At 35.4% G+C, this 16,048-nt stretch overlaps 1 protein-coding gene across 3 annotated transcripts in view; it reads right to left on the reverse strand.

The window, feature by feature from the left end:
• Positions 1-4,447: 4,447 nt before the first annotated feature.
• Positions 4,448-16,048, reverse strand: part of LOC149137988 (protein LEO1 homolog) — a 51,286-nt gene continuing 39,685 nt past the window's right edge. For 2 of the 3 annotated variants that reach the window (XM_089446448.1, XM_089446447.1), the window contains exons 7-12: positions 7,336-7,467; positions 6,781-6,960; positions 6,166-6,297; positions 5,598-5,711; positions 5,065-5,316; positions 4,448-4,748 (exon numbers count right to left, since the gene is read on the reverse strand). In XM_089446448.1, the coding sequence (XP_089302574.1) occupies positions 4,620-4,748; positions 5,065-5,316; positions 5,598-5,711; positions 6,166-6,297; positions 6,781-6,960; positions 7,336-7,467 (939 nt within the window). In that variant the 3' untranslated portion in view covers positions 4,448-4,619. The remainder of the gene's footprint in view (positions 4,749-5,064; positions 5,317-5,597; positions 5,712-6,165; positions 6,298-6,780; positions 6,961-7,335; positions 7,468-16,048) is intronic. The other variant, XM_089446449.1, reaches the window with a different exon arrangement.

A 16,048-nucleotide genomic window follows, 5' to 3' on the forward strand; every position in this document is an offset into this window, starting at 1 on the left:
ATGCTATGTATTATGTAATTATTATAAAGTATAATTTATTTACTATAGTATCTATTTGATGTTATTTATTATACATATTATATATTAAACTGTTATTTATTATATATAATATATAAGCACATATAAATTTAAATTCTGAAAATATATATGTGAGCGAACCTAATGGTGCATTTTATCTAAATCTCATTGGAAAATTGAAATTCAAACCATATTTTATTGTTGCCGAACTCAAACTCGAACCTGAAATATCTCTCTCAGGTATAAAGATATGCCACATTTCACAGTTAGCATGTGTTTATCGAGAATGGGAATAAAGTTCTATTATATTCAAGAACACAGTCAAAGAAACCCATTTGTCCTAATTGAAGTGAGGTTGATCACTATTTCATAAAAAGTCCTATTAAATAGGGTAACAAAAAGAAATTTGCTGAGGTTGGTCCTCCATGACAATTTAGATAGCTCACATTGCTGTGGTCTGACATATGATTGCCATGTGGTTTGTCACAAAAATGCAATGTTGCCAGAAAATTTAGGGCATGGCACACTCTTGAGTACAGTATACTTTTTGTTGCCCAACTTCATTGGAAAGGGATCTTTCGGGAGACAGGTAAATGTTTCCAGGTAGGCAGAAGCATCTGGGATGTCATCAAAGTTACAAAGAATATATTTACTACAGTAATAATGATGTCATGCGACCCTTCATGGGGTGACTAACTCATTCCATTTTGAAGAAGCTGCAGCTTTTAGACCAAAGTCAAATGTAAAAAATTCTGCCTCACTTGGCATTTTTCAGAAAAGTTGTAGATTTTATTGAGATGGGAACAAAAGCGAGCATGCTAGCTCTCCAATCGTGTAGCGGAGCACAAGGGAATCTGTGATCACACTTTGGCTCCAAAATGTGTCATCCCTGATGTATTTTTATCGTTTAGTAAAGAAATGTAAGATGCATTTTCTGAAAATACAAAATTTGCATTTAATTTCTAAACATGAAAATACCAAAATTCTCTAAGCAGCAAGCATTCATTTCAGTGGATCAAAATATAAATTATTTAGATATGATCCTAAATATCATTAAAACAAATGATGACTACATTTTTCATACATGAAAACCAAAAACACTACATCTGAATTTATTCTGGTATAATGTCTGCAATGGCTTTGTAAGTAGAGGAAGAAATACTAGTCAATGGATGCGAGCACTCCTAGCTCAAGAGCTCCCTCTCTAATCACCTCCACCTCACCAACTCACTATAGTCTTATAGTCACGGACAATAGCATTATCTCATTCATCCAACAATAGAGCCAAAAATATCTCTTCACCTATAGCTTGCTCCTCCTCTTATAGGAGGCTTCATAGGTAACACTTGGCACTTTATGCAAAAATAAACCTTTTTATATGATCAAGGTGACATTATTTTGGGTTCACCCTGGATGGAGACTCTAGGGTCTTTCATCCTAAATACGAAAAAGGAAAAAATAACACTATAAGATGTAATATTGAAGCTAGATTAAGTAACACTAGAAAACATGCAAGATCTTTCAAAAGTAATTTTTCAAAAAGGTAAAAAATTACTACAAAATATGCAAAGAGAAGCTGACAAAATCACCACTGACAAGAATGAAAAAGTTTCTCGGCTTAAAGACCATAGTGAAAAATTACTAACGCAAATCAAGAAGTTTAAGAAGGAAAAGAAGTCGTTGGAAAACAAGGTACAACACTTTACTGAGAAGGGTCGAAATCTTCAATTGTAGAAATTCAAGTTGAAGAGAGAAATGAACATTGATCCAGTGATTATCTCAACTCAAGAAGATAAGTCAGTGGAAGAAAAATTACACTCAGATGTTGCAGTTCAAATGATGAAAATTCCAAGTGAAGATTTTGTAACCAACTCAACAGCATCGGAACTAGAAGTAAATCTGAATATTGTCACACGCGTGATAAGGGGAAGACAAAACAAAACAACTCCTTATCTATATTTGAATCACAAGAACAAACATCTCAATCAATCTATGAATATGTATCACTTAGAACGAAAGCAACAATCTTATGTTTTGAAGAATAATGATATGAACACAATCCAATCTAATGATAACAAATTTTCTTAGCTATCAAGTAATTACAAAATTCCACAGAAGATTGATTTGAGATGGTCAGATCCTTTCTCAGTTCGACAATTTTATTTATCACTCCAAGGATTTTATCATCTTGTATCAACGAAGATGACAAATCGAAGAATTCCAAAAGATGCAAATAGATTACAAAGACAAAGAACAGAGAACACATTGTAGTTCAAATGATGAAAATTCCAAGTGAAGATTTTGTAACCAACTCAACAGCGTCAGGACTTGAAGTAAATCCGAATATTGTCACACACGTGATAAGGGGAAGACAAACCAAAAGAACTCCTTATCTACATTTGAATCACAAGAACAAACATCTCAAGCAATCTACGAATATGTATCACTTAGTACAAAAGCAACAGACTTATGTTTTGAAGAATAATGATACGAACACAATCCAATCTAATGATAACAAATTTTCTCAGCTATCAAGTAAGTGCAAAATTCCACAGAAAATTGATTTGAAATGGTCAGATCCTTTCTCAATTCGACAATTTTATTTATCACTCCAAGGATTTTATCATCTTATATCAACAAAGATGACAAATCGAAGAATTCCAAAAGATGCAAATAGATTACAAAGACAAAGAACAGATGACACGCTCTACCAGAAGAAAGCTTTGAGAACAAAGCTTTCTGAAGATGAACGTAATGTTATGAATAAAATTTATAAAGATAATATAAATTATATAAATTATAATGATTATAAATAATGACAATAATTAGTTATGAAGAGGCATGTCTCTAAGGATGTGACCGTTTGTATCCTATGATGGATACTTTTACATTTCAGATATTCTGAATCTCTTTGATTCGTAACACAAACCTAATAGGCGTGGGTGGGGCAATTTTTCGCAAGTTCCTTTGACGGAGGGGATCGCCGGCTAATGTTACAATAACAAAGAAGACAGTAACTGCACCTTCTTTACTTCACCAATGAAAGCCCTTAACTTCACCGACCCTACGATGAGGGGGGGAGGGGGTTGATTCTTAAGAGTGCCACCTTACAAACCAACTATAACCTTGCAAGTGTGAGGACAATAAGAGGGGGATGGTTAGTTCTCTTTATAGAAAATTGAGAGGTTAAGAAATTGCCCTTTTTCACTAAAAATAGCCTATAAAATCATTTGAGGTCTGTGAGTGTGGGATCCATGTGTCATGTGGCCTAGAGCAACTCGGCCAGGTCTAAACTGGCACAAACCAGCCCATCAATCCACTTTATAGTCCAGTTTGATACCATGCCCTGTCCAACTGGCTGGTTTGACCAGTTCCGGTTCAGACAGGGCTGGTTTGACTGATTCTGTCAGACCGGGCTGGTTTTGAAAACTATGGTTTATATGCTATGTATTATGTAATTAATATAAAGTATAATTTATATACTACAGTATCTATTTGATGTTATTTATTATACATATTATATATTAAATTGTTATTTATTATACATAATATATAAGCACATATAAATTTAAATTTTGAGAATATATATGTGAGCAAACCTAATGGTGTATTTTATCTAAATCTCATTGGGAAATTGAAATTCAAACCATATTTTATTGTTGCCGAACTCAAACTCGAACCTGAAACATCTCTCTCAGGTATAAAGATATGCCACATTTCACAGTTAGCATGTGTTTATCAAGAATGGGAATAAAGTTCTATAATATTCAAAAACACAGTCAAAGAAACCAATTTGTCCTAATTGAAGTGAGGTTGATCACTGTTTCATAAAAAGTCCTATTAAATAGGGTAACAAAAAGAAATTTGCTGAGCTTGGTCCTCCATGACAATTTAGATAGCTCACATTGCTGTGGTCTGACATATGATTGCCATGTGGTTTGTCACAAAAATGCAATGTTGCCAGAAAATTTAGGGCATGGCGCACTGCTGAGTACAGTATACTTTTCGTTGCCCAACTTCATTGGAAAGGGATCTTTGGGAGACAGGTAAATGTTTCCAGGCAGGCAGAAGCATCTGGGATGTCATCAAAGTTACGAATAATATATTTACTACAGTAATAATGATGTCATGCAACCCTTCATGAGGTGACTAACTCATTCCATTTTGAAGAAGCTGCAGCTTTTAGACCAGAGTCAAATGTAAACAATTCTGCCTGGTTTGGCGTTTTTCAGAAAAGGTGTAGATTGTATTGAGATGGGAACAAAAGCGAGCATGCTAGCTCTCCACTCGTGTAGGCTCCAGAATGTGTCATTCCTGATGTATTTTTATAGTTTAGTAAAGAATGTAAGATGCATTTTCTGAAAATAAAAAATTTGCATTTAATTTCTAAACATGAAAATACCAAAATTCTCTAAGCATCAAGCATTCATTTCAGTGGATCAAAATATAAATTACTTAGATACGATCCTGAATATCATTAAAAGAATTGATGACTACATTTTTCATACATGAAAATCAACAACACTACATCTTAATTTATTCTGGTATATTGCCTGCAATTATGAGAAATATATTTTCCAGCATTTTGCCAGATTACTTCATTAATCCTCATCACTTTCGCTAACTACAACCCTTCGGCGCTGAGCAGGTTTCCTAGGAGGAGACTCCTCAAAAGGAGATTCTTCCCTCATGTGCCTTTTTCTATTGCTACTTCCTCCCCGTTCTTCCTCCTGCAGAGCACAATTAAATCCAAACACCCTACGAATTATTGTACGCAGAGATATATACTGCACCAAAGCACTACAACCATCAACAGAGTACAAACTTGAAAACTTTTAAACTACATCTACTAGATGCAAGTAAACCCAGGCAAAGTTGAAAATGAAGCTTCAGTTTCAGAACTGAATGTTACTGATGATGCCATGTTTTATCAGTTTCTAGAAGAATTAATACCCAATGCACATAATCCAATCAAGGCTTTGTAACAAGAAACAAGCTCCTTCCAAAAGGAAAAGACATAATGAATTGGGAAGAATAATTTCTTACCTCTGATTCCCCTTCCTCATCCTCCTGCATTTCTTCCTCCTCTTCTTCATCTTCCTCAGGCTCTTCTTCTTCAGGCTCCTGCTCTTCAACTTCTTGTCCGGGCTCCTCATCCTCAAGGCCCTCAGTCTCATATTCAGATGCCTCCCCTTCACTCTCCTCTGAGAAAGCTTCCTCAGACTCGCGTCTTGAAGGTCTTATAGGGCGTCTATCCTTGGCATATTTAGGGCCGCGTTCCCTTGGGGGTAGTTGCTGCTGAAAAACAAAAATAAAAATTGGAAATACGCCATAAATTCTACAAATCTTATCTACAAACATGATAAACTATGACAAAAATAGACTCGTGAAAAACTGAGATTCCTGTGTAACTGAGGCTACAGCTCTCTATATACAGAAGCAATCAAAACAGGACTCCATCATTAGGAAGCTAATTCCCAACCATTGCCTCTTCACCTAAATCAACTTTGTTGCTCTAGTAAGACGAGATTACTTATGAGAAATTCAGACAGAATCTTAAAAAACACAAGACAACAGACCTTCTTAGCATTGATGATTCTTTTCTCAGCCCTGCCTTCTGCTTCTATTTCCTCTTGGAAGCGACGGGAATGAGCTGCTTTTCGATTCTCAGCATATCCACCTGCTTCATCTTCCTATGTACACAAACCAGTAAAGCATTCTTACTAAGAGAAACATAAACAGTAAACATCCAAAAAACAGCTCAAGTGAGATTCTCATTAACTAGGTTTACAAATCCTACAAATTATAGACCCCTGCCAGCAAAAGCTAGTAAGATGTGATTTGAATGAAAAAAATATTCTTCTGCAGCAGCAGGAAGACTGATTGAAGTCTGGCATAAAGTGGCGCAAATTGGATGTTTTAGCAAATACAATACTGTAACTATTTAAATACACAGGATATACCACAATCCTGCCCTTGTAAAGGATATTAATTAAAAAATAGAATCTAGTCATTGTTCCTAATACCTATATGAAAAACCACAAACTAGAGATATGCTAAAAATCCATTTGCTCAGAACACTTCCAATATATTTCTACCTTCAAAAACCTTCCAGAGTAATAAAACAAAAAAATAAAATAGTATCACCTCTTCCAATGCTTCCTCCAAATATCCAGGTGAAAGCTGGGGCTCCCTCTCACGAGCAGGTGTATACTTGCGACTAACTTTTTCCTGTTTCCGATGAAGGTCCTCCCTGCTTCGGATTCTTTGTTCAAGAGCCTGCACGATTAACAAAATTTTCAGTTATAAAAAGTCAACCTAATTGAAATTTCCCATGTGCCTTGTAATAATCACTTAAACTTTGATAATTCCCCTACACATTTCCTTTTCTAGTAGGGTTGGTTCCACACTACATTTTCTTTACATATGGTTCAAATTTGCAAAATGAAAAGGAGACATCATATCTGATGTATAGCATATGCAGAAAATTACAGTGGGTAATATTTTCCATTTGGCTTTCCATCATTATTTGCCAATCAAAAATAAAGATTTGCATATTTTCTATTTTTTTTCTAAATGTTTAGAAAAATGCCAATCTTTTTGTAATATACATGAAAACAAAAAATTCAAAATTTCCAGATAAGAATTCTACCATGTTAATAAAATTAATATTTGCAACCAATAAAGATTGAACAAAGTTTATATACTTCCCAAGAAAAAAGAGCTCCTGTTCCTGATAGCATATTTGAATCAATCATATACCTTTTCTTTCTCCTCTTTCTCTCTTTCTGGATCAGTGTTTGTAATGACATTTTTTACTTTATAGCTCTTCTTATGGCGAGAATCAACGAGAGCAGTCAACAACCGATGTGACTTTGAAGATAAAGAAGATGGCATAAATCTCATCTTATGTAGTAATCGTCCTTGAGATTGTAGGATTCCCTAATTAAGTCAAACAACAGCATAAAATCAAAGTAATCAGTCAAAATGGATCTCAACTCTCCAAAATCCATACAAGCTCAGCTGACAGGCTTCAAAGAAAACATAGTCAACTACATACCTAAACCGTTCTCATATAAATTTTACTTTTATTGCTTCTTACAAAATACCAATTAATGAAAAAGAGCTGCTTTTGTCGATTAAATACAGGCAAGACACTGAACAGAATGTTGTGTCACATGTACAATGGAACACTCCTAACCATGCAACCGGTGCTTTACTCTGAAGGACATTATATTGAAACCCTTTCTCGGAATGGCAACAAGTTGAAAATATATCAGAACTAAAAACTTCAAGAAAACCCACTAGAGAATATACCTTTCCATGACGTAAAAAGAGATGAGCCTGGTCATGTCTTGCATCTTGAACATTTAGATCAAGCACCTCATTCCCGATAAGCAATTGCAAACTGCCATCTGACCATCTCACAAAGCGAGCATTGCTTTCATACTGCAGTTGAAAATCATTGAATATAAATATAATCAACAAACCCAGATACCAATACTTCCAAGAAAAATGAGATAAAGGACAATTTTCAAATTATATTGCAAAACAAATCATGTGCCAACAATATATTATATATACTACTCATTTAGACAGCATCATATGTAAACATAAAATTATAATTTTCATCTGGCAATTCAGAAATGTAATACAGCATAAAGATTGCATAGCTTTGAAGAATAAGTAGAGTATTCATGGATTTTGCAACAAACAAATTACAGCTCAGACTAGCAACCATAGATTCCAAAGCAATATCATTGCCAAAAACATGGGAAAATGACATAGATAAGATAATTATATTAATATCCAACAAATGACCACAAAAGTAGGTCAATGAGACTGCAGAGCACAATTATGTCAATACAAGCACAAGTACCAAACGGTCTCCTATATAAAGAACAAGAAAATAAAGTAGAAACAAAATGTGCATATGCTAAACAGAAAAACCCTCAACTCCAACCACAGGCCGCTGCAGAAAAGAACAAGGGAGTAGGTCATGATCCACTAGATCTAGGTCTCTCTCCCTTGACACTCGAGGTTGAATGAAAGAAAACATAAAATAGAATGGTGCCCCCAAGCAGAGCTAGGGGAATATGTGGACCCTCTATTGCATTGTTGTCGGGAAAAAATAACTCATTGCTAGTATCTAGGTGACCTCAACTGTCTACTGGTAAGAGAACCAGTCTAATGATGTATATGAGGTCTCTAGGGAAGGGGAAGGGTCCTTTGGGTTTACATCAATCTGTAGTTTGAGGCAATGTTGTTGTCAGTCTATCTCTTGGTGCCCCTAGCTAATCTGGGGACAAAAAAGGACATAATCCATTGAATAGGATTTAGTCGAGGGGGAGCCTAGAGAATGTAGGCACGAAGATTGAGGGCTTCCTGCATGTAAATGGCTAGACATCTCTAGTTTGAGCATCGAAAGAAACTAGAAAGGGTCTGGATCCCCCTTAATAAGCAAAGAAATCTCCCATGGATATCATAATAAATGGGGCAACTAAAGATGAAATAATCCTTAGTCTCAATCTCTTAGAGATGGCACTATTGGAAACACTGACAGGTGTTGGAAAATGCAGTATGGCAGCTATTAATTAAATTTCCCTTAACCTTAATACTTGCTTGTGAACTTTATTATTCTTCTTGTATTTTTTATTAGATCTTTTCATCAAACAAATATCAGGAGAAAAACAATAAAGACAGCGGACACAGAAATTAGGCTCCAAGTCAGCCCTTCCAAGAGAACCAACTTCTAGCTGCAACTTCGACCACAGCTTCTACCCAGCAATTTAATCTTGCAACTTCGTTTTGCAATTGCGGCCCTGTAGCTGCTACAAAAACCCTAATCCAACTTCTCCAAGAGATCCTTCCTTGAGCAAGACAAATTCTCCAACGTCAACGAGGTGAAGACAAAATATTCCTTCTCCCAACAACTTGATACTGCAACTTGTCCTATTGCAATTCGGACCTGCAATTTTTGGCCCCCTTTGCAGCTGCAAAAACCCTAGAACTTCACACATGTGAGAGAGAGAGCCCAAAAACATGTTTCCTTCTTTTCTTCTTCTAGACATTCGCTCTCCTTTTCTTCTTTGTTTCCCAACTAAAGATCGAAATTCTTCTCTTGAGATCAAACTTGTGAGTGAGTGAGGGAAAAATGAGGTCAAATTGCTTGTATTTATAGCATTTCTATGGGGTCAAATTCCCTCTTTAGGCCGACTTGAAGCTTCCAGAGCCAACTTGTACATTGGAGGTTTCCAGGACCTTCTAGACTCAAAATAAATTCTTTTACAAGATATAATTTCCCCGGAAGGGTCTTATAAACATGATGTTGACTCTCTTGACTCATGACAATAAATCCTATGACCTGACAAACCCTAGAAGCATGAAGAACATGCTTTTACCTATAAACCATCAATAAAGAACATGAAACACATGCTTTATAATAATAACTTTTTCTTTCCTTCTTCTATTTGTTACATAAATACATATTGAAATGAGTACAACAACAATTATGAAGACCGAAACTAGTTACATTTCCAACAAGAAGCAGGTGAATCAGTGTTTCACTTTAATTAGTCCTATTCTATGAGCACTAAATTGAAAACTCTAATCTAAAGTAAGGCAATCTATTCTTAAAGCAGTAATAAATCAAGTGACTATAATGAGATTATTGATGTGTGCATATCCAATTAGAAATATTCATGACTAGAAATCTGAGACTACGCAAATTAAGAGAAACTAAGCAATTGTTTTTAGTTTACTCAAGCGTTTGACCTATGGAAAATAAAGAGAAACAAGCAAGTGGAAAATAAAATGAATCTTAGACCTATGGAAAATAAAGAGAAACAAGCAAGTGAAAAACAAAATGAATCTAGCTAAGAAAGCAAAGCATATAATCTTAAAACAAGACAAAGCATGAATCTAAAGTTTGTGTGTGAAACAAAGTATAAGAAATCGAACAAAAACTATTGTATAGCTCGCACTTCTACAGGGGGGCCTCCTGAGATGTACAAGTATGTGGAGACTTCATATCACAAACTTAAAATCAACACCAGATATAGCGACACGATCATAGAGATTTATAAAATATGAAATGCGTGCAACAGAGTTCTCTTTAATAACAATATGTCTAAAATGTATCAACTTATGCATTGTCCATTCGCTTCCAAATGAAGCATTTATATAGAATTTTCAAACTAACAACTCAAGAGTCTGTTGGCTATTATTAGAATACAAATTCAACATCTCAGTTTCTCAATTAAAATAGGAATTTTCCTTCTCAAAATTCACTATCATAGAGGTGAATCATAAGAAGACACGCTATTAGCTTCAATCTTTCAAATCTTCATTCTTGAACCTCGCTCGCTTGATGATAGAGCTCGCTCGCTTGATATTTTAACTGCTACACATGTGCCATAACTGCTTTGACCGAAGGTTTGACTTGAGAGATGTGTTGAACCTGTGAACTTCCACCTATGGCTAATAGGTAGATCACCATCTTGGCAACATTTGACCATTGTGGATGTGCTCCAGCTGATTTAAAACACATGGGATCCTATAGAACCTTCGAATAAGTTGCAGAATGTTAGAGGAGCTACAAAATATGCACAATTTGGTAGCTTATGTCTAATCAAACCAATTTAATAAAGCAAAATGTATAGATTTGAGATGATAATGGACATTTACCTTATTAATGTATTTGCATGGCTCATCTAACTCTTAACTCATGGTAGAAGTATAATGGTATGAGAAAACGTGACAAAAATGGGTGAAATTGAGAGATAAACAGTCAAAAAGAAGGCAATTTTGGAAGCTCGACATTCCCCCACACTCAGAGTTTTGCATGTCCTCATGCACTTATGGTTGAAAAAAAATCAAAATTGCAGTGATGTTCTTCAGAGAACTACTTCTGAAGCTTGAACCAAAACATCCAAATTTTATTGTATTCCTTTGCTCTTCACATTCATTAACCATCTTGGTTTCTTCATTAGCAACTTAGCTCATAATCCCTTGATCTTTTGTTGCAGTATCTTGTTCTTCTTAAGCTTTTGATTCTTCTTATATCAATAACACATGCGTAGAAGCATTGTCTCACTCTATGCCTTGATCAATTGATTTTCATCTTTTATATGATTATTCAATAATTCAAGTTCAAATATCTCTTACTTCAGTGTTTTAATAACTTCTTGTTCCTTAGGAGAAGGAATACTTGTTTCTAGTTCAGATTGATCAAAAACTGGAATGTCATTATACAATTTTGGTTCAAGAGGAGACTTTACCTTTTCTTGTTGTGTTCCTTCCTCCAATGATTCAAAGTAATTGTACTCTTGTTGCTAGACAACATCTACCTCTAGAGTTTTTCTTGTAGAAGATTTTGGTGGTACCTTTGTCTCTGTCTCATCAACCTGTATACTTGAACTGGTTTGTCTTGTCATGCTTCTTGTTAACCTTTTGTTCTTCCTTTTTTGCTGCTCAAATTCCATTGTTTCTTGGCCACTTTTCCTTTTAATACTCTGCCTCTGAGGTTTACTCATGTTCTTTGGCGGCTCTGCTTGTTTAATTTCACTGGCTTTCTTCTTTCTAAAATTGTCTGGTCCATTCTTCTTTTGTGCTTGATTTCCTTATTTCTTCTTTGGTCTACCCCTGGAGGGTTTTGCTTGCATTGCCAGTTCTTTGAGTGTGATATCTTCCTCCATCTCTTCAATATTATGAACCTTTGTTTCCATTACACCTTGGCAACCAAATATCCATTTTCATTAACTGCTTGTTCAGGATTAGGTTTGAGGAAAGCCTCCTTCGACTTCTTTTGGTTTTCTTGAATTTTTCCTCATCTGAACTTTCAATAAAATGATTTCTCACCACAAAGTCTTTCCAATTATAATTTTTAGCCTTTAATTCCACCTCAACAAGTATCTTGACTAAACTATGATGATACATAGCTTTGTCTATGTTTCTTGAGTCTCGTTCAATGTTAAATGCCATCTTCTTTAGACTCCACATGAGATAATGTAAATTCAATTCCTTCCCTTTTATAAGATGCATTAATAACCAGGCGCGATAAAACAACAGGGTTCCATATCTTCCTTCACAAGTAAGAAACTTTTGCAAAACAAACAATAGCTTTCACCATTTTTATTTTAATGCAGAGACTGGAATGCCCTTTTTAAATGATGAAGTATCCATACCTGGTTATGCAAGAAAGACTTCCACATTTCGTCTTTTATCCTCTGATTCTTGAATCAGTGTTCACCATTTCTAGGGAGCTTTGTCGCTTCTGCTATAAATGATTCTGTCAACTTTAATCTAATATCCCCAATTTCGGTTTCGACCCCATCAAATGCCTGTGCAACTGCAAACTCTCTAGTCATAACCCTCAAATTTCTCAATGAATTTTAACCAACTTTCTGTAACTGCTTCTTGACTTTTGGATAGGCAACCAAGAATTTTGCACCCACAGGCTCATGTTGGATGATGACTCCCATTGTTGTGAAAGAAGTCTCGCCCCTGAATTTCCTATTCAACAGTCTATTGCAGGTATCAATGGAGGAAAATGGGTGGTGAAATGAAATTTGGTAAGGGATGATGGTTTTTAATGGAAACGAGCAATTTTAGTGATGATATTATGATAGGACTCTCACTTTCAAATCATAATTGCCCATAAATCATGTAGATATGATCCTCTAATGTCGACATGGGCTTTGGAGCTTTGAACTCTCCAAATAGAATAGGAAGATTTTCTAAGATATGATGAAACAAAATGATAGCGAATGATTTATAATAGGTGTCATCATTGAAACATATGAGCCTTTAAAACTTTTACAATCAGTCCATCAACTCAAATATCTATAGTTTATACTTTAATAAAATTGATTGGCTATTCAAATAGTTACCTTTTTGCATTACCTCATTTTTGTGCTTTGATCTTGCTCTGCTTGCAGGTCCAAAGTAATTTTTTGATGAATCAACTACGAAATGTTGAACTGGCTATGGAATGTTAGTAGTCTTTTTAGATTTGCTTCAATTCTTCAGAATACTTTTTGTTGCTAATGCTAATAATGTTAATAATCACTGATGATGTTGATAAATGCTGTTGTCGCTTCTGCTATAAATGATTCTGTCAACTTTAATCTAATATCCCCAATTTCGGTTTCGACCCCATCAAATGCCTGTGCAAACTCTCTAGTCATAACCCTCAAATTTCTCAATGAATTTTAACCAACTTTCTGTAACTGCTTCTTGACTTTTGGATAGGCAACCAAGAATTTTGCACCCACAGGCTCATGTTGGATGATGACTCCCATTGTTGTGAAAGAAGTCTCGCCCCTGAATTTCCTATTCAACAGTCTATTGCAGGTATCAATGGAGGAAAATGGGTGGTGAAATGAAATTTGGTAAGGGATGATGGTTTTTAATGGAAACGAGCAATTTTGGTGATGATATTATGATAGGACTCTCACTTTCAAATCATAATTGCCCATAAATCATGTAGATATGATCCTCTAATGTCGACATGGGCTTTGGAGCTTTGAACTCTCCAAATAGAATAGGAAGATTTTCTAAGATATGATGAAACAAAATGATAGCGAATGATTTATAATAGGTGTCATCATTGAAACATATGAGCCTTTAAAACTTTTACAATCAGTCCATCAACTCAAATATCTATAGTTTATACTTTAATAAAATTGATTGGCTATTCAAATAGTTACCTTTTTGCATTACCTCATTTTTGTGCTTTGATCTTGCTCTGCTTGCAGGTCCAAAGTAATTTTTTGATGAATCAACTACGAAATGTTGAACTGGCTATAGAATGTTAGTAGTCTTTTTAGATTTGCTTCAATTCTTCAGAATACTTTTTGTTGCTAATGCTAATAATGTTAATAATCACTGATGATGTTGATAAATGCTGATGAATTTCTCTTTAAAAGAGAAACAAATTCTTCAAACTGATTTATTTGAACTGAAGATTTATTTTGCAAAGAAAGGGAAAAGAGAAAAGTAAAAAAGGAAAGGGAAAGGAAAATCCAAGTTGCCAGCAATGTTGGTTTTCATAACTATGCTTTTTATTATTTTTTTCTTTTTTTTAATTATTATTATTATTATATAGAAAAGAAATCAAGTTTCTTTTGGTAGAAGAGGAGAAGGATCCCCTTTCCTACCAACTTCAAATTAGAACTTTCTTGCAGACTTTGAACAAATTCTTCTCTTGTTGAGGGCTTATGATATAGCTTTAGTCTATGCCCATTAATAAGAAAAGTGGTTCATTTTTCATCAATGGTCTTAATTCAGACTGCTCCATTGTCGAAAACAATTTCTATCTCATAGGGAGTGGATTTGCGATGCCTAATCTTGTATTTCCCTATGATCTTCTACACTAGCTTGGGCGTAAATTGTGCACCATGATCAGTTACAATTTCTCTTGGAACACCAAAACGAGTGAAAATCTCCTCAAAAAGAAATGTAACAACAACATTTTTAGTTGCAAAATTTAGTGGCAGTAACATAATCAGTGCAAACAAGTATATACCTCTTTTGCTTGGAAGGAAGATTAATAGGTCCAACAAAATCTAGAGCCCATTTCCCAAAAGGCTCTATAAGTACCTGTGGTTGTAGAGGCATCCCATTTGACTAAATAAGTCTCCTCATTCGCTGACAACTATCACATCTTTTGACATATTCCTTGGCATCCTTGAAAAGGAAAGGCCTATAATATCCCAAAAGACATACTTTATATGTAGTTCGTCTATTGGCAAAATGTTCTCCACATGGTTCATCATGATATGCTTTGAGTATCCTGGGTACTTCATGTTAGTTTTGCAGCATTGGATGTGTTCTAGCCTTGAAATTTTGTGGAGAGGCTAGCATACATGAGATCTCCAAAACTAAGAAATAGTTTCTGGAAATTCCGCTTAGAAATGATTGAATTAGATTATTAGTAAGTTTTTAAATATTTCCTAAGTCTAAACTTAGGGAATATGACTAATTAATCAGAATTAATTAAGTTATGGTGTGAATGTTCTAGAAACTCACATGGATCGACTTCAAGTTAATCCTAGCCATCAATTAAGATCTAATCTTGGTCGTTGAAGTCTCAATAGAGGATTATAAGAAGAAGTCGATGGGGCTTGGAGAAATCACTTGAGCAGTTTAATTTCCTGAGTAGCAACAATTAGTTGCCGGAGAGAGCCAGAGAAATCGAAGAAGTGAGAGAGGGGCAGAGACAGTGAAGTTGGAGGAAGGATTCCAATTCCGATGAGTGCATTTGCAGAGAGGCAGAGGAACCACAGTGAGGCTGATGCAGAGCAGCGTAGTAGCCTCTAGAGGCAATTTCGAATATGCTGGGGAAAAGCAGATTTCCAGTGCCAGAAGTCAGGTAGAGGTTCCAGAGGCCAGGAGAGACATTTTCCCAAATAGCAGCAGACTAGACGGCTTGAGGAGAAGCTGGTTCGAGCTGAGTGCAAAAGTGACTGCGCTAGGGTGACGCAGTAGCTGCACAGATCCAGTTTGGACTACTCAATTTGAGGTGAGGTCAGAGCCCGGATTTGCATATGGAACGAGGAAATTCCTCACTAGATTTTTTTTGCCAGTTTTTCTCTGTAGGATTGCCAGTTTCGGCATCTAGTTGTACTCAGATTATTTCACTGCCACTTAATATTCAAACCCTCAGTTGTTGCACTGGTTTTCCCAAGTTGGATTTTTGCGGAGACTTTTGTCCAAAAATAATTGTGTTATTTTGTGTCTATGTGCTAGCATTTCTTCCAGCGTTTATTCTTCCGCAGTTTATTTGTGTAGGTTGCAATATGATTGATTCAATATTTGTTGTAGCAAACAATAAATAAATTGTTAAAAATTAATTTTACAATTAAGAGGATCATTTCCAATTGTTGCAATAGGATTTGGGTTTCCGAATTTTCACATGCTATCAAAGCGCAGATGATCATCCGGAGAGCTCAGTAGCGAAAGAAGAGGGAGTTTTCGTTGTTCATTGAGGGGCAGCAGATCAAAATCCTAGAGGCAGCGCAATCACCTT

The sequence above is a fragment of the Pinus tabuliformis genome, chromosome X, assembly GCF_031772625.1.
Source record: "Pinus tabuliformis cultivar Carrire ecotype Pingquan chromosome X, CPIR1, whole genome shotgun sequence".
NCBI classification, from domain to species: Eukaryota; Viridiplantae; Streptophyta; class Pinopsida; order Pinales; family Pinaceae; genus Pinus; species Pinus tabuliformis.